General features: G+C 39.6%; 1 protein-coding gene across 1 annotated transcript in view; it reads left to right on the top strand.

Annotated features, from left to right (window-relative positions):
* Positions 1-23,962, top strand: part of GSPT1 (G1 to S phase transition 1) — a 38,146-nt gene extending 14,184 nt beyond the window's left edge. The window contains exons 2-15 of the mRNA XM_035022293.1: positions 60-104; positions 224-265; positions 995-1,222; positions 2,221-2,254; positions 4,434-4,511; positions 7,985-8,165; positions 8,795-8,949; positions 9,125-9,265; positions 10,725-10,818; positions 11,872-11,952; positions 15,807-15,980; positions 16,927-17,016; positions 17,404-17,572; positions 19,276-23,962. Coding sequence (XP_034878184.1) covers positions 60-104; positions 224-265; positions 995-1,222; positions 2,221-2,254; positions 4,434-4,511; positions 7,985-8,165; positions 8,795-8,949; positions 9,125-9,265; positions 10,725-10,818; positions 11,872-11,952; positions 15,807-15,980; positions 16,927-17,016; positions 17,404-17,572; positions 19,276-19,328 — 1,565 coding nt within the window. The 3' untranslated portion in view covers positions 19,329-23,962. The remainder of the gene's footprint in view (positions 1-59; positions 105-223; positions 266-994; positions 1,223-2,220; positions 2,255-4,433; positions 4,512-7,984; positions 8,166-8,794; positions 8,950-9,124; positions 9,266-10,724; positions 10,819-11,871; positions 11,953-15,806; positions 15,981-16,926; positions 17,017-17,403; positions 17,573-19,275) is intronic.
* The last annotated feature ends 810 nt before the right edge of the window (positions 23,963-24,772 follow it).

The following is a 24,772-nucleotide window of genomic DNA, read 5'->3' as shown; positions in this document are numbered from 1 at the left end:
ATAGATGAAAATGGATGTATAGGACTTAATTTTTAATAGGACTTATTTCTATTATACAGCACCTGTGGAATCTTCTCAAGACGAACAGTCATTGTTGTGTGAAGGTAATTTTCTATGATATGATCCTTTGAATGTCTAATTGAGAAAACATTAAGTTGTCTATGGTGTGTGAAGCCTGGATATTGTTTTGTAAATATATATTATATCTCAATTTCTTGTCTAGGTTCAAATTCAGCTGTTAGCATGGAACTTTCAGAACCTGTTGGTAAGAAAATTTCTGACCATATTAATACGGTAATATGAAACCCTTTCAGGATATAAGGTGCAAATGTAAGTGTCATGGTTATTGTAATGCCTGCATTTAAAACTGACTTTGAGTCTTTTCTGTGGGACTTAGAAAGCAGACCTGGTTGGACATGAGCGCTGCCATGATACACTGAATGGCCACAGATGTGAAAGCTGAGTGGAAGAGCACTAAAGGCAGTTGAAGGACTTGTGCTTATTCGATGTCGTTTGTGAAAAATTTCCTTCCTTTTTGCAACTTTCTTACTCTTAAGGGTGTCAGATTCCCCATGTCTTTGATAAAGTTGATACCAAATGACTTGCAGAGGGAAAAGCGAAGATGTTGTAAATCCGAGTTCTGATTGTCAACTTTCCCGTTTTCCCTGTGTCAGGACATCCCGACACTGGAATAACTGGGCTGTTAGGAATGGTACATCTCCTGTTTACATTTTGTCTGTCCTTATGGAAGTGAAGCTTTGTTAAAATAGCAATCTCTCATAGTCTCTGAGTCAGCTCTGATGTCCGCAGTGGGGCCCGCTTGAAAGCTGTCATCCATTTCTGTTGTGAAAGAGATTTTCCTGCTTATGTTTCACTAGATTGTTAGGAAATAGAACTAAATATGCAAAGTTCTATTTGTTGTTGGAAGGCATCTGTGTTTTACAGTACAGATTGTAAGTCTTTTTCGGAATCTAAGTTAAATGTCTTATTTCAGTAGAAAATGGGGAGACAGAAATGTCCCCAGAAGAATCATGGGAGCACAAAGAAGAAATAAGTGAAGCAGAGTTAGGGGGTGGTTCCTTGGGAGACGGAAGACCCCCAGAGGAGAACGCCCAAGAAATGATGGAGGAGGAAGAGGAAATACCAAAACCTAAATCTGTGGTCGCACCCCCTGGGGCTCCTAAAAAAGAACATGTAAATGTCGTATTCATTGGGCATGTAGGTAAGTTACACTCCTAGCAGTGAAGCAGTGACTGGGCATTAGCTACATCAAACAGCTACTTGGAGAGGTTTAGTGAAACTGAACTGAATTACTCTGAAATGTTTTGATATTTAACTTGATAGATTTTTTTAGCTGGCAAAGCATTGCCAACGCTTTGTTGGACATATAAATAATTTTGTAATGTCATGGAAGCTGGAAGAAAATAAGCTTCAGTATATTTGTATGTTATGCACAGTTGGTTTATAGACCCCCTGATGGTGGCTAAGCATATTATGACATCTATTAGTTAATATTCTAGAAAATGTGTCTGTTGTTTTGTGTGAACTTCAGTTAATTTGTTAATTTTATGGGCTTCATCTAACCTAGATAGTTTTAATTTTGTGTGACAAAGGAAATTAATAATTTGGAGTGACTTCTGGATGCTTGTGAGGTTACTGGTTTAGCACAGAACAAAACCCTATTTAATTTACTCAGATATTCCCTGACCATCTGACTTAGCCCCAAAATCATGAGAAGAAAATACAGAATCATGTGTCCTTTTTTCCTTCCCTTTATCTCTGCCTGCTCCTGAATATAATGCTACACCGTACTACTTCTTTTAGTAGCAAGAACTCCTTTGAAATTTGTGAAGGGACACCTATATTTGCTAAAATTAGTGAAAGGCAGACTACCTAAATGTAGTTCACAGCTCTTTGGCTGCTTTTGCTCTCCCCTGAGATTCCCCTTGGGTAATTTATATTCTGTTGCTGCTGTGCTCTTAGCTGAAGGTCAGAGAGCCGTCTGTTGAAACATTCTTCTTTATCAGTAAAGTAGTTCTAACTTCTTGATCAGTATAAGTCATTGTTGAGCGGCAAGGGGTCTTGGCAGCTTCTTTTGCAGCTGAAATTATGTAATTATCTATGCTAATTGGTAATGGTGTTAGCACATATAGCAGTTTTTTGTTGTGTTTTTTTTTACGCCTGTGGTTTGCATATTATTGATGTTGTTGTTACTTTTAGATGCTGGCAAGTCAACCATAGGAGGACAAATAATGTAAGTCTATATTTTTTGTTAAATAATAGAGTTAACTTGATTGAATGAATTTTGGGCATTGTAAACATACAATCATACAAAGGAGATAAAACAGGTCACCTGAAAAAGTTAGGAAGACATTACCTGTAAGGAAAGCTGATGTTAAGAAGGAATTTTTGCAGTGTGATCATTGTTAGTATTTTTTGATGGATTTTAGGCATTCCCTAGAATTCTTTGGTTACCACTGTCAGGCTCTTCTGGAACATTAACTAAATGTATTTCTGGTGATAATTTGTTATCATAATTTTTTATCATATATAGAAGCTATCTAAGTATGAAAACACCATGGTTGATCTTTAGCAGTGTATTCTAGTATTGAAAAAAATTTTTTAAATTAGAAGTTCTTATAATTTGGGGGCACCTGGCTGGCCCATTTGGTAGAACATGTGACTCTTGGTTTCAGGGTTGTGAGTTCACGCCCCACATTGGGGATAGAAATTATTTTTTTTAGGTTTTACAATTTTAATCCCTCCTGAATTAGATCCATTTCTTTAAACTGTATCATCAGAGGATCTAGAGGGCATATCTTCCTTGTCTTGCCTTGTAATCTTAGTTGGTAATCTTCCCAGTTACTTCTGAAAATTCTACAACAGACCTTAAAATAAGCTTTTAAATAGGGATCCTTAACTAAGGCTCTATGGCTGGAAGTGTTGGGCCCATATGATTTTGTGTTTTAGGAGAATGTATGCTTTTTGCTTATGGGCTGTAATTTTCATGGGCATTCACTAGGATTCTGTGCTCAACTGACTAGGGGCATGCACTGTAGATGACTCTGCAGAGAACCCACAGAGAGGAAAGCTTGAACAGGAAGGCTTTGATTTGGATTGTCAAGGGAAGCAGTTCAGTATTCCTAAGGAATTGTTTTAAAATTATAATCTTTGATAATTTTTTTAAAATATTAAATATTGAAATGTATTAATAAGATTTAATTGCCTGGCCAACACTGTTGGACAACATTTCTTTTATATAGTATTTATATTTGCCCCTTAAAAAAATTTTATTCTGGGGGCTCCTGGGTGGCTCAGTCAATTGAGCATTTGACTCTTGGTTCCAGTTTAAGTCACGATCTCAGGGTCGTGAGATCGAGTGTGGGGCTCTGCACTCATCAGGGAGTCTGCTTCTCTCTCTCTCCCCTTCTCCCTCCTCCCCACCCCAGCCCTGCTCACATTTGCACTCTCTAAAATAAATTTTTTTTTTTAAAGATTTTATTTATTGATTTATTTGACAGAGAAAGACACAGCAAGAGAGGGAACACAAGCAGGGGGAGTGGGAGAGGGAGACGCAGGCTTTCCCGCTGAGCAGGGAGCCCGATGCGGGGCTCGATCCCAGGACCCTGGTATCATGACCTGAGCCGAAGGCAGATGCTTAACGACTGAGCCACCCAGGCGCCCCTAAAATAAATAAATTTTTTAAAAATTTTATTCTGAAATAATTTTAGACTTACAGAAAGGTTACAAAAATAGTACAGAGTTCCTGTATACCTTTCAGCCGTCCCTAGCGTTAACATATTAAATAGCCATAGTATAGTCCTCAAAACTAAGAGGTTAGCATTGGTACAGTGCTGTTAACTAAACTGTGGCTCTTACTTGAATTTCACCAGTTCTCCATTAATGTCATTTTTCGGTTCCAGAATTCCACGTTGCATTTAGTTGTTCCATCTTAGCCTCCTCTACCTTGTTACGTTGCCTCAGTCTCATCTTCCACGACTTTGCTTAATTTGAAGAGTGCTATTTAGGATATTCTTCAGTTGGGGTTCGACTGAGGTTTTGCACAGTTAGATTGAGTCACATTATACATTCGGGCAAGACTATGACACGGACATCCCATCAGGGCTACCTCATGTCAGTTCTCGATATGTTCTCTTTACTGCTGGTGCTATTAGCCAGGATTACTTGGTTATCGTATTGTCTGCCAGGATTCCCCATGGTAGATTTACTATTTTTCCCCTTTATCTGGGGGGAGAGAATTTGAGACCATGTAAATATCTTTTCCTCTGAAACTTTCCATGATTTCAGCATCCATCAGTGGTTCCTTTATTTTAAAATAGCTGTTTTCTGAAGTTGAAATTCCCCTAAAGGGCTTCTTAATTTCACTGAATAATTTGTAATTAAGTGTTTACTTCTTTTTTCTTTGTTTTCAGGTATTTGACTGGAATGGTTGACAAAAGGACACTTGAGAAATATGAAAGAGAAGCTAAAGAGAAAAACAGAGAAACTTGGTATAGTAAACTTTTATGGCACTTTAAATGACTTTTAAGGAAGCACTGGCTACTTAATGCTGTTGTAGTCTACTTAGATAGACATGCATGAAGTCTGAGGTGATGTCATAATAAAGAAAAAATTTCCTTTCCCCTCACACTACAAAGTAGACCAGCTCCTGATGACTTGATGACTTCAGAACTTGCCCAGGGAACGTTTGGGAACATCCAGACATCTAGTAATGGAGTTGTTGGATAAGTTCTAAACCATTCATTTCATAGGGTCATTACCTAACCACTAAAAGATTGCCTTTCTAGAATCTATTTATTTTAAAAGATTTTATTTATTTGTCAGAGAGAGACTCTGTGCACGCACAAGCAGGGGGAGAAGCAGGCTCCTTGGGAAGGAGCCTGATGCGGGATTTGATCCCAGGACCCTGGGATCATGACCTGAGCTGAAGGCAGACGCCTAACTGACTGAGCCACCCAGGCACCCTGCATTTCTAGAGTTTATAATAACCAGAAGTAGAACTTAAGTTATAGTGGAATTTGAGGAGAAAGCAGGTGACATGATAGTACTTAGGATTTGATCATTAATGATGTAAATAAACACAGGAAAGATAAAAAGAATGGACAGAATTATTGACAGTGGGTTACCTTTGAGTGGTGAGAGAAGGGGTCAATTTCTTTTTCTTTCTGATCTTTTTTTTAAAGTTAAGATTTGACTGGGACATTCATGGTTTTTGTTTTGTTTTTGTTGTTTTTAAATTGTATTCCTCTGTATTAAGGGAAAAGATCATCAATGTTATACTAAAAAAATGGATTACATACTATTTAATACAGATGATGAGGTCATCTAAATTAACACCTACTATTCTAGATGGTTTGAACTTACATAAAGCATTTTCATATGGCAAAGAAATACTGAAATAATTTTTAGCAGGTAACCCTTCCTCCCAAATGGTGGCTACTGGCTTTCATTTTTGAAAAATATCCTTAGATAGCCATTATTTGAATTATACTTTGTGCCAGATGATTATAAAAGCTCACAGTCGTATTGGCATTGGTACAAAGTAGTCTTTCTGTGTATGTCGTCAGCTTCTTTTCATAAATACAGTTTGCTTACAGAATATATACAGGTTTGGGGTGCTTGGGTGGCTCAGTCGGTTGAGTGTCTGCTGTCAGCACGGGTCATGATCCTGGAGTCCCAGGATCGAGCCCCACCTCAGGCTCCCTGCTCAGGAGGGAGTTTGTGTCTCCTTCTGCCCTTCCTCCTGCTCATTCTCTCTCTCTCTGTATCTCTGAAATAAATACATAAAAATCTTTAAAAAAAAAAAAAAGAATATATACAGGGTTGAGGCACCTGGGTGGCTCAGTCAGTTGAGTGTCCGCCTTTTTTTTTTTTTAAAGATCTTATTTATTTGACACAGAGAGAGAGAGCGCCCGTGCTTGCAAGGACATGTGGGGGGGTGTGCAAGCAGAGGGAGAGGGAGAAGCAGACTCCCTGCCGAGCAAGGGAGCACTATGCAGAAGCAATCCCAGCACCTGGGGATCATGACCTGAGCTGAAGGCAGACATTGTTTTTGTTTTTAAAGATTTTATTTATTTATTTGACAGAGGCACAGCGAGAGAGGGAACACAGGCAGGGGGTGTGGGAGAGGGAGAAGCAGGCTTCCCGAGGAGCAGGGAGCCCGATGCGGGGCTCGATCCCAGGACCCTGAGATCATGACCTGAGACAAAGGCAGATGCTTAACGACTGAGCTACCCAGGCGCCCCCACGACTGAGCCACCCAGACGCCCCCTGAAGGCAGACGTTTAACTCACTGAGCCACTCAGGTGCCCCAGTGTCTGATTCTTGATCTCATCTCAGATCTTGCTCTCAGGGTTGTGAGTTCAAGCCCTACGTTGGGCTCCACGCCTAGTATGGAGCCTTATATACATATATATACACACACACAATTTCCCTGCTATCCAAGAGCAAAGCATTCCTTTGAAACCTTTTATAAACCAAAGTGGCATAAAGCAAAGAAGCAATCGTCATTAATTTATATGGAAAAATTTTTGAGCATTCCCAGACCCAGAGAATAGTCTCTCTTAGGCTTTTCTGATACCTTAGGGCTCATCTTGCTAACGGATGCACCAAATAAATGGAGGTAAAGCATAGATGCTCACCGACACAGTTCAAAGTGAGAACTGACGGCGGCTCAATGCAGACGCTGCGCATAGGGAAAGCTGGAAGGGCTTGAGGGCGTCACTGTCACCGCTCAGCACTGGCTCTGTGACAGCTCGTTGCAGAACAAACGCTAAACATGCTAAACACTCCCCAACTCTCAGTTTCAGCTCAGGGTCCTGGGATTGAGCCCTGCGTCCAGCTCTGCACTCAGCGGGGGGACTGCTTCAGGTTCTCTCTGTCTTCACCCTGCCCCTCCCCCTGTTCGTGCGCTCACTCTCTCTCAATAAAATAAATAGATAAAATCTTAAAAAAAACACCAAAAAATCCTCTTCAGGTATGTTTCAGTTAGCAAAAACAGGTACTAATGTAGGTATTTATTTGTTTATTTATTTCTAATTTTTAAATTTTTTCTGACATAGTCTTTTGTAAAAGCGAAGTGGCATAACATGAACTTTAAAAAATCAGGGGATGCCTATAATTGACTGGATATTTGTAAAAGCTCCAAGTGTTTGAATCACAGTAATACAAATTTTATTCTCTTGATTTTCATTTCTATCCAGTCCTACTTGTGATTTTTTTTAAAGATTTTTTTTTTTTAATTTTTTATTTTTAAAGATTTTATTTATTTATTTGACAGAGAGAGAGTTAGCGAGAGCAGGAACACAAGCAGGGGGAGTGGGAGAGGGAGAAGCAGGCTTCCTGCTGAGCAGGGAGCCCGATGTGGGACTCGATCCCAGGACCCTGGGATCATGACCTGAGCCAAAGGCAGACGCTTAACGACTGAGCCATCCAGGCGCCCTTTTTTTAATTTTTAAGTAATCTTTGCACTCACCCAACATGGGGCTCAGACTCACAACCCCGAGATCAAGAGTTGCATGCTCCACTGAATGAGCCAGCTGTCCTATTCATGATTTATCAATATTTTTTTAAAGATTTTATTTAGTTAATTGACAGAAAGCAAGCACAAGCAGGGGGTAGGAGCACAGGGAGAGGAGAATCAGACTCCCCGCTGAGCAGGGAGCCCGACATGGGGCTCGATCCCAGGACCCTGGGACCATGACCTGAGCTGAAGACAGATGCCTAACCAACTGAGTCACCCAGGCGCCCCTGTCCTGTTCATGATTTAAATGTATGCCGGACAGTGCTCTATCTCATTCTCTCTCTCAAATAAATAAATAAAATCTTAAAAAAAAAAAAAAAATCATTAATAAATGTATGCCGGACATAAAGCTGGATGTCATCATTACACCTTTAATGGTAGAAGAATGTCTTAAAACCTTATGTTCTTAGCAGTATTAACCTTATTTTAAACTTATTTCAGGTATTTATCTTGGGCCTTAGATACAAATCAGGAAGAACGAGACAAGGGTAAAACAGTAGAAGTGGGCCGTGCCTATTTTGAAACAGAAAAGAAGCATTTCACAATTCTGGATGCCCCTGGCCACAAGAGTTTTGTCCCAAATATGATAGGTGGTGCTTCTCAAGCTGATTTGGCTGTATTGGTAAGTAAGATCTTTCCAATTCACCTGTGTATTTGTTAGCACCCCCTCTTCAATGTTAAGTATTTGAGTTTATCCTCTAAAAGCTAAAATTGAGGTTGCAGTGAGCTATAATATACAGTCGCAAATTTCATTTTTGTCTCACCCATCTGCTCAAGAAATCTTTATAATTGGATTCACTTAGGAAAACATCTTTCATCTTTTCTCTATACCAGTGCTATTACCTATGACCATGTCAGAACTTAGTGTCTACTAAATGCCAAGCTTGGTCCACTTTGTACATACTACATGTGCTGTGGGTACAAAGCTGAGTAAGAAATGATTTTTTCTCAAGGCCTCAGTCATTTTGCAGGGTTGTTTTTGTTTGCTTTGTCACTATACCAGCACTGAATCACATACATGTTTGAATTGCAAAATATAAAGGCATACTAGGTTTTGGAACATTGGGGGGATCAGAAGAAACATTTACCAAAATCTTAAGCCGTTTAGACATTGTGACATTCAAAAGCATGCAGGTTATTTACTTTTATTTTCTTGCAAAAAGCTTCTGATAAAACTGAAAGGAAAGCTGTTTGACTGCTCAAGAGGTATACCTGAGTACATAAGAATAAACTGTGGATTTCTTGGAATAGGTCATCTCTGCAAGGAAGGGAGAGTTTGAAACTGGATTTGAAAAGGGCGGACAGACGAGAGAACATGCAATGTTGGCAAAGACAGCAGGTGTGAAGCACTTGATTGTGCTTATTAATAAGATGGATGATCCAACGGTCAATTGGAGCAATGAGAGGTGAGCTTTGCTGTCATACTAGTTTTTACAGGCTTGGGAGCGGGGAAAAAAGATGGTTTTGCTACCCTACGCTTTTTTTCCCCCTGGGGTTTTTCTGAAACCTTAATTTGTTTAATAATGAGACTAGAGTTCACTTGCTTTATATTACAATTGAGTTACTTATAAATATTCATAGATATGAAGAATGTAAAGAGAAACTAGTGCCATTTTTGAAAAAAGTTGGCTTCAATCCCAAAAAGGACATTCACTTTATGCCCTGCTCAGGACTGACTGGAGCAAATCTTAAAGAGCAATCAGATTTCTGTCCTTGGTACACGTAAGTAACCTTTTCTTCCTTTTAGAAAAACTTTATGTCTTTGTAAGTAATTTTTGAAAACACAGACTGTAAGTAACTGTGGCTTTAAAAATACCATGACCGTCGCTCATTTTTTAATTGGGTTGTCTTCTTGTTACTCTCTTTTCACTTTCTTGATGGTATCCTTTGAGGCACAAGAGGTTTTAATTTTGATGAATTCCGTTTATTTTTCTTTTGTTGGTTGTGCTGTCGGTGTCGTACCTCGGAAAACATTGCCTAATTCAGTCATGAAGACGTAGCCATATTATTTTCTTCTAAGGTTGTTACAGTTTTAGCTCTTACATTTAGATGTGTATTTCATTTTGAAAGAATATCTTAAAAACTTTTTTTTGTTAGGTAAAGTTTTTTTCTTTTTCCTTTTTTTTTTTTAAGATCTTTAAAATTCATTTGTCAGAGAGACAGAGAGATACAGAGCACAAGCACAGAGCACAAAGTCTTGATTACTATAGCTTTGTGAGTTTTCAAATTGGGAAGTGTGAGTCTTTAAATTTTGTTCTTTTTTTCCAAGATTGTTTTGGCTATTCTGAGTCCCTTGAATTTCTGTTATGAACATTAGGATCAGCTTGTCAATTTGTACCAAAAGGCAGCTGGGATTTTAATGGGGATTGTACTGAATCCATAGATGAATTTGGGGAGCATTGCTATCTTGGCAGTAGTAAACCTCCCAGTTCATATACTGTGGTTTTAAAGGGGAAATTATTTTATAGAATCCTGATTTGAGAGCTGGAAAAGTCCATAAGAATTAAGTAATAGAATATAGTCATTTTAGGGACACTTGGGTGGCTTAGTCGGTTAAGGGTCTCGACTCTTGACTTCGGCTCAGGTTATGATCTCAAGGTTGTGAGATGGGACTCACATTGTGCATGGAGTGGAGCCTGCTTAAGATGCCCTCTCTCCTTCTCCCCCTCCGCTCACTCTCCAAAAAAAATGTAGGCCATTTGCTATAAAATATTTTTCTTTCCTTTTTTTTTTTTTAAGATTTTATTTATTTATTTATTTGACAGAGAGAGAGACACAGTGAGAGAGGGAACACAAGCAAGGGGGAGTGGGAGAGGGAAAAGCAGGCCTCCCGCGGAGCAGGGAGCCTGATGAGGGGCTCCATCCCAGGACCCTGGGATCATGACCTGAGCCGAAGGCAGACGCTTAAACAACTGAGCCACCCAGGCGCCCCTAAACTGTTTTTCTCAATCTTAATAAACTAAGTTTATGGGGAAGCTTTTTCATTATATTTATATAGGACTATTTTGTTAATATTTTTAATTTTCTGAGGAATGAAGGGGATGAACCAGATAAATGGGTTGATGAGAAGAGTATCTGGGTAGAATGAAAGTATTATAACTGTGTTTTTCACATAAAGTTACAATCTTAAAATTTTGATATTTATGTTGATTCTCTTTAATGGATATTGTTATGTTCTCAGTGGATTACCGTTTATTCCCTATCTGGATAATTTGCCAAACTTCAATAGATCAGTTGATGGACCAATCAGGCTGCCAATTGTGGATAAGTACAAGGTACCCAAGATGTTCAAGAGATTGGGATTTATGGGAGGGAAAATCATTGCTTTGTGTTTTAAGTTACAAAACAATCCTAATAATTAACAGTGTAGCATAAATGTCTCTTTCTTAATGGCCGTATGTTATTTAGTGTTGTGGATGGATCGTAATTTAATCAACCAGCCTAGTTTATTTAAGCTGTTTTCCCAATGAGCCAGTGATCATTTTTGAGAGAGAAAGTCATACAAGTAAAACTGCTGGACTCAGGATTTGCACATTAAAGTTGATGGGTATTGACCAGCAGCCTTCTGAAGTACTACCAGCAGTGTAGGAGTGTTGGTTTTACCGTAGCCTCGCCAACACCGGCCACTAGTCTTTAAAAAGATAAGCTTCATTATTTTTAACTGGATTTTCAACTTGATTTTTAAAAAAGTTTTATCGGTATATAATTTTTTTTTTTAAGTTTTATTTATTTATTTGACAGAGAGCTCAAGTAGGCAGAGCAGTAGATAGAGGGAGAGGGAGAAGCAGGCTCCCCACTGAGCAGGGAGCCCGATGAGGCACTTGATCCCAGGACCCTGGGATCATGACCTGAGCTGAAAGCAGAGGCTCAACCAACTGAGCCACCCAGGTGCCCCGGTATATAATGTTTTGACCTCCTCAAATAATTCTTTCATTAGCTCCATGCTAAATATCTTAAACAAGTATTTTTCCAATTTATACATGAGGAAGCAGGCTCAGAGATTTTTGAGAGAACCGGAATTTAAACAAATAACGGAGATCTTCAATATGTAAAATTTTGTGCTGTTTCTGGTATGGTGCCCTTTTTTTTTTTTTTTTTTTTTTTTAAAGATCTTCGGCACACTTACTTAGTATTGTAATTGCACATATGCTGATGACAGAGGATATATTTTTTTAAATATCCTGTGTTTAAGATTAATTCTAACCATTCTGCCACTTGAACTAAAGATTTTCTGAGTAAGCCCCATAAGATTTCACTTTGGGATGTTGAATTTGTAGAATAGTAATTAAAGTCTACCACTTGGGTTTTTTTATTTCAAATTTAAACAGGATATGGGCACTGTGGTCCTGGGAAAGCTGGAATCAGGATCTATTTGTAAAGGCCAGCAGCTTGTGATGATGCCAAACAAGGTAAGAATTAGTAATGCTCTTTCTCATTTAGATTTCTCTTAAAAATATTAGCAGAGAGTTAGAACTTTTCAAAAATGTAGGGATTTCCACTAAAAGAAACTTAAAATCCAGGATTATGTTTTACTAATGTCAAGTACAAAATTTAGTACAGAAGATGAGGTGTTGTAGTTACCCAGTGACAAATGGGGAAGAGCCAGTATTCGTACCACGTGAGAGTTAGAAGATGTATCCTCAAGAGAGATTTACCTGCATTCTTCCACCAGAAGCAAGTAGAGCCCTGGAGTGGTTAAGTGACTTCTTTCTGTTAACACATTTCTATTAGCAAGTGAACCCAGGATGAAAACTCAGGTTTAATCATGATATAATTTGCTTTCTTTTTTTTTTTAATTTTAAAAAAATTTTAGGGGCGCCTGGGTGGCTCAGATGGTTAAGCATCTGCCTTTGGCTCAGCTCATGATCCCAGGGTCCTGGGATCAAGCCCCACATCAGGCTCCTGGCTCGGCGAGGAGCCTGCTTCTCCCTCTCCCTCTGCCTCTCTCCCTGCTCATGCTTTCTCTCTCTCTCTCTCTCTCTCTCTCTCTCTCTCTCTATATCTCTGTGTCTCAAATGGATAAATAAAATCTTAAAAAAAATTTTTTTTTAATTTTTTTTAAAGATTTTATTTATCCATTTGAGAGAGAGAGAAAGAAAACACAAGTTGGGGGAGGGCAGAGGGAGAGAGACCAGTGGACTCCCCCCTGAGCAGGGAGTCTGACGTAGGGCTCGATCACAGGACTCCGAAAACATGACCTGAGCCAAAGTCAGATGCTCCACCAACTGAGCCACCCACGTGCCCCTGCTTTATCGTTACACTGGTTACTATAAAATGTGCCCAATCTATACTTGTAATCTGTTTTGAGAGAAGAGAATGTGCCTTTATCATAAATGGCTCTTTTCTTAATTCTTTCTTCCTGCCTTTTTGTAATTTGTTTATTATTGGAGAGGGTTTCATTAAAACACGTAAAGTCTCCATGAACACTTCCTTTGTGTTTTTTGTGGCTGTTCAGTTGCTGATAATTACAGACATGATACTTGAGAAACTGTTACCTGTTTTTCAGCGGGGCTTTCTCTAACAGCTTCAAAGATATTTAGGTAGGAAAGTAGGCCTCAGTCATCGGAACCTCAGAATTAATGGGGCGTCTAGGTGGCTCAGTCAGTTTGAGTGTCTGACTCTTCATTTTGGCTCGCGTCACGATCTCGGGGTCATGGGATCCAGTCCTGCATCGGGCTCTACACTCAGCACGGAGTCTGTTCATCATGAATCCTACCTCAGAGCAGTTACAGAAGTAGTTTGGTCGTGGTAATAGAAGGCAGATTGGTGGTTGCAAAAGCCTAGGGGGTCGAAGAATGGGGAGTGACTTGAGTGAAGGGCACAGAGTTTCCTTTTGGGATGATGAGGACATTCTGGAACTAGATGCTGGTGTTGGCTGTACGGTATCTTGAATGCCAACTAGATGCCACTGAATTGTACAATGTAAGATGGTTATAAAAGGTAAATTTTGTGAGTGTTCTACCACAATAGAAACAAAAGTACAATTCAGTATCAGCAGGTGGACTGGGTGCCAGGCTAGACTAGTCACAGCTTCTCTGCGGGAGCTGGGACTTTATACAGGTGACCGCACAGGTTGGCGTAGCCTCACCTGCAGCTGGAGGCAAGCCTTGAAGACTCCATGCCCGTTGGTCCTGCTGAGGCTCAGTGGAACGGAGTTAAATATTTCAGAAGGCACAGATGCCAGACTATCTTACATTAAAAAATTAATGGGTAGGTAGCCTACGAAATGGGAGAAAGTAATTGTATATCATAAATCTGATAAGGGGCTAAATCCAGACTATATCAAGAACTGCAACTCAACGACAAAATAGAACAACCTGACTAAAAAATGAGCAAGGGCTGAAACATTTCTCCAAAGAAGATGTGCAAATGGCCAACAAGCACATGAAAAGATCTCATCACTAATCATTAGGGGAATGCAAATCAAAGCCACAACGAAATAACACCTCACACCCATCAAAAAAAAACAAAATAACATGTTGGTAAGGATGTGGAGAAATCGGAACCCTTGTATACTGTGGGTGAGACTGTAAAACCGCACAGCCGCTATGGAATACATGATGTTTCCTCAGAAAAATGTAAAAACAGAAAATTATATGATCCAGCAATTCCACCTCAGAATATGAGCCCAAAAGAATGGAAAGCCAGCCTTGAAGAACCGATGTTCATAGCAGCATTATTTACAAAAGCTTTAATTGGGAAGCAACCTATTGCGTCCACTAATGGATGAGTAGATAAACAGAATGTGATATAGCCATACAATGGAATAGTATTCAGCCTTAAAAGGAAGGAAATTCTGACACATTCTACAATATGATGAACTTCTAGGGCATTGTGCTAAGTGAATTAATAAACCAGTCACAAAAAAAATGATGATTCCACTTTTTTTTTTTTTTAAAGATTTATTTATTTATTTTGGGGGTGGGCAGAGAAGGAGAGAGAGTCTTAAGCAGATTCTGTGCTGAGCGTGGAGCCCAACACAGGGCTCAACCTCACGACCCTGAGATCATGACCTGAGCCGAAACCAAGAGTCAGTTGCTTAACTGACTGCACCACCCAGGCGCCCCTATGATTCCACTTCTTTGAGGTACTTAGAACAGACAAAATCCTTACTACCTTTCATAAACCAAGAGAATTTGTTGGTCTCAGTCATAATTTTTGAAATTATGGATTAATTAAAGATTAGACTAGCTCCTTTGTATTTAGCCAGAGAAGACCACATTTGGAGAAGAGGGTTTGTTATGCTGGATTATTTGGGCAAAAGTAGTTTACAGTACTTGCTTAGTTGTTACAGTGGGACTGCTGGTTTCTGCCCTTTTGTCCTGTTACTGGAAAGAATTTAGCTAATAAATATGGCTCTTTTACTTCTTGGGATGAATTTCAACAGGTATCAATAGGTATAAGCTGCCTTTTGGGAAAGGAGGCCATTATTGGTGGAGAGCGGAGAGTTTACTAGAGTTTAGCAAGTGACAGTCTGTGGAGTTCTGATGTGGAACATAACAGATGCTGGATTCTCCACCATTTATCTACCAGCATGAGATAGTTTATTTTGTCTTGAGGGCTGTTACTTTGGTTTGTGGTATGTGTTTTTAAAATAGGAATTTCCACGGGCGTAAAATAAGTAAAATAAGGGAATGCTTGTGGGTATTGCTTTTAACGTTTTCTCCCATCTAGATGCACTTTTTTAAATAACTGGTAAAATGTAAATTTTATCATTAGTACCTTCACAGCCATCACCCCTATCAAGTTCTAGAACATTTTCATCACCCCAAAAGGAAACCCTGTACCCATTAAACAGTATTCTTCTAAAGCTTAATTGTTTAAATATCTTTTGAGAAGCACACTCTTCAAATATTTGGGGTTGATAGTTAATAGAAGCTGTGCCCATTAAATCCTAGAATTTAATCATAATAAGAACGACATTCATAAAATTAAAATCCAAATGTTAGATTTAATGTTTTAATTTTGAAAAGGTAAAAAAGGCAAATACTAGTTTATACTTTGTTCAGTTTGGAAATTATTAGGATGTCCTAAAAAGCTGATGAATATTTTAATTGGCAGTTTATACTTCTAGGATATGACTTTCATTAAATTCATGTCATACAACTGTAATAAAGTTTTATATTCAAATAAGTGTTTTGGCTAATCTACAACCTCAGAAAAATGTGACTTGCATTACGTTCTGCTATGCAGTGAATGTGTCAGAAAACCCCCAGTCTTGGGTTTGATTGTTTGCTGCTTTTTTTTTTTTTTTTTCCTTAAGCACAATGTGGAAGTTCTTGGAATCCTTTCCGATGATGTAGAAACTGATTCTGTAGCCCCAGGTGAAAACCTCAAAATCAGACTGAAAGGAATTGAAGAGGAAGAGATTCTTCCAGGATTCATACTTTGTGATCCTAATAATCTTTGTCATTCTGGACGCACATTTGATGCCCAGGTAAACTTATTATTGTAATTGTCTTAGTGATCTTTACTGTCTAAGTGGAATTAGAATTTAAATCCCTTTTATCCTGGTTATTGGTGACATGCCATTGTGTGTATTGAAATAGACTAAATCATACGTATCACAACAACCATGATGTATATCTCACACACATGAGGTCTTTAAGAGGTGGTATTCTTTGTAAGTTCGTTTTTATTTTTATTTAACTATTTATTTATTTTTGAAGTAGGCTCCACAGCTAACGTAGGGCTTGAACTCATGACCCTGAAATTGAGTCCCATGCTCTACTGGCTGAACCAGCCAAGCACCCCAAGTTCCTTTTTATTTTTGATCTCCTGTTAATAATAACTTACATTTTGCTCAAAGTGTCTTTCCTTGTAAATAGAGCACAGTTGCCTTGGAAATTAGGGTGTGTCTGCTCATTCAGAGTAAGTAACTTTCCACACAGGAAAACACAATTTTTCTGTTATTAGCAACCTGACTTCCGCAGAAGAATGACAGTGTAGCTCACAGAATTTTGAGTTCTGTTACAAGCTATGATGATAAATTAGATTTTGATGCTGGGTACAAGGTTGTTTACTTTTACTGGACCTTAGATAATGAGAATTGGATAAAATTATGAGCAGTTCACATCTGAACCAAACCAAACCAAGGTAGCTATAGTGGCAGTGATTACTGTAAATCCTTGGGGAGGATGGAGGAAAGGCTTCTCCAGAATTAGTCTGCCTGCCCTGTTTCTAAAGTTTGGGTCTGGCCAAGATCAGTAGGGTAAGGATAACAGAGTTCATGTTTGGCTATCAGGCGACCTGACCCAGCACTTCTAACTCAAAAACAGCTGGAGGTGGTAGGTTCCCTGTTGTGGTGCGACTATATGGCACTGGGGAACATGCAGTTCTTTCTTTACCCCAGGGATAAAGATGTGAATTTTTTTGTTTGACAGATAGTGATTATAGAGCACAAATCCATCATCTGCCCAGGTTATAATGCGGTGCTGCATATTCACACCTGTATTGAGGAAGTCGAAATAACAGTGAGTCTTCATTAATTGATAATTAAGCTAATTGGGGTTTTTGTTTGTGTATGTGTTTGAAGACGTTTGAAGACTGTCTTGACCATTTCTCATCGACAACAGCGATGTACTCTTATTTGCATCCTTGTCTTTTTTTTTTTTAACTTTTTATAAGATTTTGTTTTTTTATTTGAGAGAGAGAGAGCATGAGAAGGGGGAAGGGTCAGAGGGAAAAGCAGACTCCTCGCTGAGCAGGGAGCTGATGCGGGACTCGATCCGGGGACTCCAGGATCATGACCTGCGGTGAAGGCAGTCGTTTAACTAACTGAGCCACCTAGGCGCCCTGCACTCCTTGTCTTAAAGGTTCTCTTATTTGGCCCTCTGAACTCATCCTTTTTTCTTGGATAGGCCTTAATCTGCTTGGTAGACAAAAAATCAGGAGAAAAAAGTAAGACTCGACCCCGTTTTGTGAAACAAGATCAAGTATGCATCGCTCGCTTAAGGACAGCGGGAACCATCTGCCTTGAGACCTTTAAAGACTTCCCTCAGATGGGGCGCTTTACCTTAAGAGATGAGGGTAAGCCTTTACACTGATGCCTAGTAGCATCTCGGGGATGTGGAGCTTGTTCCGTCCAAGCACGGCGCGTACCACAAGTTCATAGAAAACTTGGGTGCGTGTCTATAGTGTGTTCCTGTAACAAGTGGTTTATGAGTTTAGTGGATTGAATGGGCAGAACTGACCATGCGTTGTGGCAGTATGCTGTAGATGAAGAATCTTAATTTTGATACTTTGCAAGTAGTGGGCTTTGAGAGTTATTTTATTTACTAAATGAGACATTTCTATGATGAAATCTTTTGTAATATGTGTGATTAAAGCCCGTCTTGAAGGGCTTAACCCTGTATGGCAGGTTTTCACCATATAAGCCTCTGAAGTAGAACTCTTTAAATCAAATATGACAAACATTCACTACACTGATAGAGGGGGCATGAAAGGGACACATACCTTGATGGTCTTTCAGCACCTGATTTTTATAGAGGTTTAATGTCATTTTTTTGGTGTGGGTGTCCATTTCTGCCTAGTTCTGAGTGAATCTTGTGACCATGAAACTCTTTGGTAGCATGAAAACAAAGTGGTTCTTATTAAATGTTTCTCTGGGTCATTAATATTTCTAACTCAGATAACTATTTTAAGAGTGTGGAAAACTTTACATAAAACACGGTGGTTCACTTGAAATACAGCATGGGCACCTCGCATGTTCGTTCCAGTTCTGTTCGGTAGAAAACGTACTGTGTGTCTCCTGCACATCGGGAGCTGTGACAGGCACTGGGGATGTGATGGTGAATACAGCTCCTGAACCTTACTTCAGAGGAATCTGTGTAGAGAGTATTCACTGTATTTTGAAGTCTTACCTTAATTCTTCTTGGTAATAGTGAACCTGGTTACTTGGGTTTGTCCTATTAACATAACAAAATGAGAATCTTAGTTACCAATTAGAAACTGACAAAATCGGGTGGACCGAAGAAGTTAATGTAGCAAGAATGTTTAACTGTTTTTTCCTAAGGAGTAGCTTGGTTTTAGGTTTTTCACATGACCTTGTAGGATTTGTACCCCTTATAATAGGACTGAGAATCCCTCTTCACAGCTTTATTTTCACTCATGCACCTTGAAACGATGGACTTGTTTTAAGTGTACAGTATAATGAATTTTAGTCTATTTACAGGGTTGTATAGCCATCGCCACAGTCTAATTTTAGAACATTTGGAACATCTAAAAAAACCCTTATACCTGTTTACAGTCACTTGGTGTTCCTATCCCTAGCCAACCACAGATCTTTCTCTGTTTGCGTTTTGGGGACATGCCATATAAATAAAATCAGACAATTTGTGGCCTTTAGGGTCTAGTTTATTTCACTTGGCATGTTTTTGAGGTTCAACCATGTTGTAACATGTATTCTTTGTAATTTGTTCCTTTATATTGCCAAATAGTATTCCACGATACAGATATTCCACATTTTACTTGTCCAGGCTTAGGTTTATGATACAGGAAATGAGTAAGTTTCTTTTCAACTCCACCCATCCTCTAAAGACCCACCTATGAAGACTACTTAATCAGAAATCACACCTTTGGTGGTAAAGCCAGTTAATTAGTAATTTACATTGTGAAAAATAATTTTATGATTTAAAATAATAAGCTTGAATACCTCACATAGCTTTGCTGTTAACTACTGAAAAAGGGTTTTTGTTTCTGTTTTGTTTTTGTTTTTTTAATTTCATTTCTAGGTAAAACCATTGCAATTGGAAAAGTTCTGAAACTGGTTCCAGAGAAAGACTAAGCATTTTCTTGATGACCCTGCACAATACTGTGAGGAAAATTGACTGCAAAAGCCTACTTCACACCGCCTTCTCTTGTTTTCTGCCCATTGACAAACTTCTCCCCGTATTTTGCAAAGACAGAAATCCACAGCAAAAGTCCACATTATGTCAGCTTTCTCATATTGAGAGCTCTGCTATGCCACTGTTGAATTTCCCCCCAGATTTTTTTCCTTCCCCTCCCAAACTGCTTCCTTGGACAGATTTGGCAATAGCTTTGTAAGTGATGTGGACATAATTGCCTACGATAATGAAAACTTACAGGAATTTTTTTATTGTTCATTTTCCCCTTGGGCATACTTAGTCTTTTTTCCCCCAGGCAGATGATTCTGAGTGTGCGAGTGTGTGCACATGTTACAGACAGCTACCATGTTAATAAAATATTCAATTTGAAATCCTTTTCGGTATTTGAATTGCTTTTGAATAACGTTTTTTATCTGGATGTAACATTGTTGCATTAGCTTTTTAACTTACCAAGTAATTGACTACATTTTATGACTTGGACTTTTCTAAACTCTTTCCCTACCCACTACTTTAAATGAGGCATTTCCAAACGATGTGCAAGTTTGTATTACAGGGAAGAATTAGTTTGACCACTTCCTTAAATGGTTAATGCGTACGTCCAGTAAATAACCTTTATGGAGCTGGGACACTGCTTTAGTAGTAGGTCTGCTGGCTCTTTTCTGCCAATTTATATATTCACCGTGATTTCTTAAACACAGTAAGTTGTTTTAAAGTAAAAGAGCAGCGTGCTGTAGTTTTTATAAGTAAAGCGTAATGAAATTGTACCCCTACAGAAAATTCCATTAACTTGTTAAATTAGTGGGATTTGCAATAAAGAAAGCATGTTGAGACCTGGCAAAAATGCCTCCTTTAGTATTTATAAGAGCTGCATGCATCTAGTATGAAAACTGTATCCATTGCAAGTGCCAGTTCTGCAGATTACTCCGTTTACTATTTGTATCAGTAATTTTAAAGGTTGGACGATCCTTGCCGGTTTAAAGCTAAATCTCATCCAGCCACGAAAGGAACACATACTTAGAACCATCCGAATCTGCACAGAATAAAGTTAACAGTGATAAGTAGAATCAAGCACAGTATCGAAGTTTTTCTCAGTTATTTGAAATTGACTGTTTTCTTAAATGTAAAGCTGAAATTTGCTAAACTGTTATTTGGATGAACCACAGTGGAGTACCTGGTGGTTTTTAGATTGAAGGCTGACTTTCTACTGTAGCTGTCATGACTTTGAAATTTTTAATGAGAATAAATGGGAAATGAAGAGCCACTTCCTGGGTTTATTGGAAGCCCCCCTTGATTTTGAGGGTTGTTGCCATTTATCAAAGACTCGGCCTCTTTTAGATTGTGGTTTATCTCTAAATAAGATACTTTGTAATTGTATATTTAATGACATGTCCCTTCCCTCAGAAAAGAAAAGCCTAGTCAGACTGTATTTCCAGTCACAAAGCTTTATATAAAACTTAATCTAATCCTGTTCTCTTAACTATAGAATTATCATTCATTTTATGAATGAGGCTATATATCGTATGGACAGAGCAAAGTTACTGTCCTACAGCTTCCTATAACTATACTCATGGCTATTAAATTGCATGAAATTTAGCTAAATTTTATTATGTCAGCAAATCTCTGGGCTTTTATTTTTCTGGGAACTACGGGAGCTTTAATCAGTACATACAACTCTTTTTGTACTTCCAAGGTAATAGGAACAAAATAGCAATTGCTTGGATTTTAAGGAATCTTTAAAAGCTCGAGAGTTACTGAAATTATTTCCAAAAATAGATTTCCATTTTTAAATTGAGCATATTTTTAAAAACCAGTTTGTTTGCTATTAAAACATTTACACTTTTAGAATATTACGTGCATGTTGCCAAGACTCTTCGGCAAAACAACATGGATACCAACTGTCAAGGGCCCACCTCCAAAATAGAAGAGCTAATGAATACAAATGTCATTATGAAATAAAGATTTCATTGGATTCTTTTACACATTTGTGCAAACGATGATCTAATCATTTAAAAGAAACCACATTGTTAAATATGGACTTGGAAGTTCTTTGGGAAATATTCACTCAGAGTTGGTGCATTTTAAACTCCTGGTCACTCTGGCTAGTGATTGGGATGAGGAAATGCATGTCTGGCGTGGACTGGCAGCGTGTGATGCTGGGCTCTGCAGAGCAGTGCGGGGTCCTGTGCTGTCATTCGGCGCCCCCTGAGCGTGTGGGTGTGGCTGACCGTGCAAACAGAACTGGGTGACTGGCCACACATTAGGATAATACGGACCCAAACGTTTTTTGCTCTGGCTTTAGCATAGATATATTAGTCATAACTTACTTTGCATCTTTTTACATTAATGTTCTGTATACAACTTTCATGCTAGATTATTTATAGTTTTTTAAATTAATGAACTGAATTGAAGAGAAGAAGGTATTGTTGAAATGAACATCTGAAGTAATTGCCACTTTAACCTTACTGTGGGAGAGGGGAAAATATAGCATCTATTTCTTGTTTTTAATTTGCAAAAAGGACTTATCCAGTGAAAATCAATGTAAAAGCAAACCAAAAGAGTTGGACTGAGTATGTATTGCCATGAAATTAAGTGACAAATAGTAAAGTGTTCTTGAATACTTAAGCCCATGTATATTTGTTTGTTTTGAACTGAAAGTCTTGAAATATGTGATAATTGAATGTAAAAACTTTGTAAATTGTATAAGTGCAGGTGGTTCACTGTAACAAGAGGTAGCTTGTCCTTGTCTGCTAGTTCCCTCAGCGACAAGAACTGCGTTTTCGGTGTGGGATGGACTTCGCAGGGGGTGCCCCCGGAAGGCCCCGGCACCCTCAGCTCAAGTGTCGCAGATATTTTGGGTCACGCTTTCAAACAGATGCAGTTTTGCAACCCAAGAAAAAGGCCAACCTATGGTTAAAAACTTCCATGATGAACTCCTGAGAAAAATCAGCTAAACCCCCTGGCATCTTCGGGAAGACTAGTCACAAGTGTCACTACCCCGCGGTCTGTGACGACTGTCCCCCAGGGCGGCACTTCAGCTCCTCTTCTCGATGGCACGGACTTCCTCACAGACCGCCACACGTGAATGGGGGCTTCGTGGATTTGGGGACAGATTTCAGGTAGTCAAGGGGCAAGTAGTTTTTACGACAGCTCTCAACATCAGGGAACTCTGAACCTTTGAAACTCATTGTCACAGTTCTGGTGACCTTACCAGAGTCAGCTGTGCCACAAATCCTGTCACAGACCTGTGTGCGGTAGACCGCCGTCAGCAGGATTTAGGGGACGATTTTGTGTCTCCAGATAACATGGCTTCCACCATTTCCTCCCGCTAAGTTTTTACTGATTCTAGCAAGATGCCACCTGATACATTCATGCTTGGTTTCTTTAGAGATCTTGCCATGGCAGCGGCTTGTTAAATAAATAAATGTAATTACACGTGCACAACTCAAAATACTAGGTTTAAATTTAGCAGTCAGTTGGTTATATTAGATTTCCTAGTAAGTGGAATAGGGACTGTTTTTATTTTCCTGTGATAGTTCAATGGATTCCATTTGAACCAATGTTTACTGCCAGAATTCAGGTCGGGTAGATTGGTTCAACTTGTGATGGTTTGGGTTCCAGGATATTCTTGATCTTCAGTATCCTGGAACATACTGAGTCTTCCCTTCAATAAATACACTTTTCACATACCTCTAATCCTATGCTTCCTTGAAACAGTAATATACATGCTAGCCGAGTTGTTTACTAGGGCATGTGATAAGGGCCCGGAGGTGTGAGTGGAGATTAGAACCTTTACGTTCTCTAACGTAATAAGGGAAGAGCACATCGGCACCACGTCTGATGAGGCGGAAAATTAGGATTTCTTGGGCAAGCCCCAGCCTGGGAACGGTCTTCCTTGCCTCGACACACATAAGCCACTGCGCCCTGGAAAACTTAACACGGAAACCTCAGGTTTGTGGGCAGCAAAGGTAGAATGACGTTTTGTGCTTCCTGAGGCTCCCCTCCGCCAGGCACATTAGCTTAGTGCTCCAGATGTCAGCCCAAGCCCCTGCTACCTCCTTTCCTGCTGCCCAGGAAGAGCGTGCTGGAGCAGAGCTCCGCGCCATCCACCTGCTTTCCGTGACTGAGGTCGGAGCCCAGAAGGTCTGCGTACTTTAAGGACTCCCACTGGGCTCTCGTAGATCAACTCACCTCTTTGTTAACTAGTTTGTTCTGTTCTAAAGGAAATGTGGATCTCTCTCAGGCCAGGACTCAGTGACTAGTTTTTAGTAGAACAGCATAGGTCAATACCTAGCTCGCTCGCTCTTTTTTTTTTTTTTAAACCAGAGAATTCAAGGGATCTGAGTAGCTCTGCTGGGGTTTTTAACTTAATTCCAAAGCATGGCAGAATGCTCTAGGTAGGAACTGTGGGAATCCAAGGTAAAGAAACCTTTTTCTTATCATTTGTAGCTACCTACTGTGCCTGAATTGGTGCCTGTGAGGATGAAGCCCTTAGCCGCTCTTGCAATTATTCCAATGACTGAAGTTAAAAGAATTTGCTTTTGTAATAATAAAAATTGTCATCTTCCCTTTTGAAGGATTTGTCTGTTTGTTTACAATCGCCTGTATAATTGTTGCATGCCCGGAGCGCCTCTGTCCAGTCCTCGATTTCTGGGTCAGGTACCGGCAGCATTTTTAAGATTGATTTGAGAGAGTGAGAGAGCTCGTGCAAGCGGGGGGTGGGGAGGGGAGAGGCAGAGAAGCAGACTCCCCACTGAATGTGGAGCCCGATGCGGGGCTCGATCCCAGGACCAAGTTCACAGCCTGAGCTGAAACCCAGAGTCAGAGGCTTAACGGGCTGAGCCACCCAGGCGCCCCATAGGTGACTGAGTCTTAACAACAGCAACTACACAGGAAGTTGGAGGTGCTTAATAGCCATATCACAGTATCTGGCTTTATATGAAAGAGTTGTGGAGACACCAGGGATTCTGTCAGAAGTACTACCCTCTCTATTCAGGATTTTTAATAATGAACAAGAAACCAAATACTTGGGGCACCTGGGTGGCTCAGATGGTTAAGCATCTGCCGTCTGCCTTTGGCCCAGGTCATGATCCCAGGGTCCTGGCATCGAGCCCCACGTCTGGCTCCTGGCTCGGGGGGGAGTCCGCTTCTCCCTGTCCCTCTGCCAGTCCCTAAAAAAAAAAAAAAAAAAGAAACCAAATACTTAAATGTGCCAGGACAAGAAATGAATGGTAAACAGAGGCAGTATTACACAGTGGTTAGTGGACTGGCTGGCAGCAGTACATTCCTGGGTCCTGCTTTTACTCCCGTGAGTTTGAGTTCTTGGCGATCAGTCTGTAGTAAAGGTGTTTGGCATTCAGTGGCGTCTTTGCTTACAGCCTGTCAG

This window comes from Mirounga leonina, unplaced genomic scaffold (genome assembly GCF_011800145.1).
Source record: "Mirounga leonina isolate KUSES-001 unplaced genomic scaffold, KU_Mleo_1.0 Mir_175, whole genome shotgun sequence".
NCBI classification, from domain to species: Eukaryota; Metazoa; Chordata; class Mammalia; order Carnivora; family Phocidae; genus Mirounga; species Mirounga leonina.
This window is presented reverse-complemented; position numbering and strand designations above follow the sequence as displayed.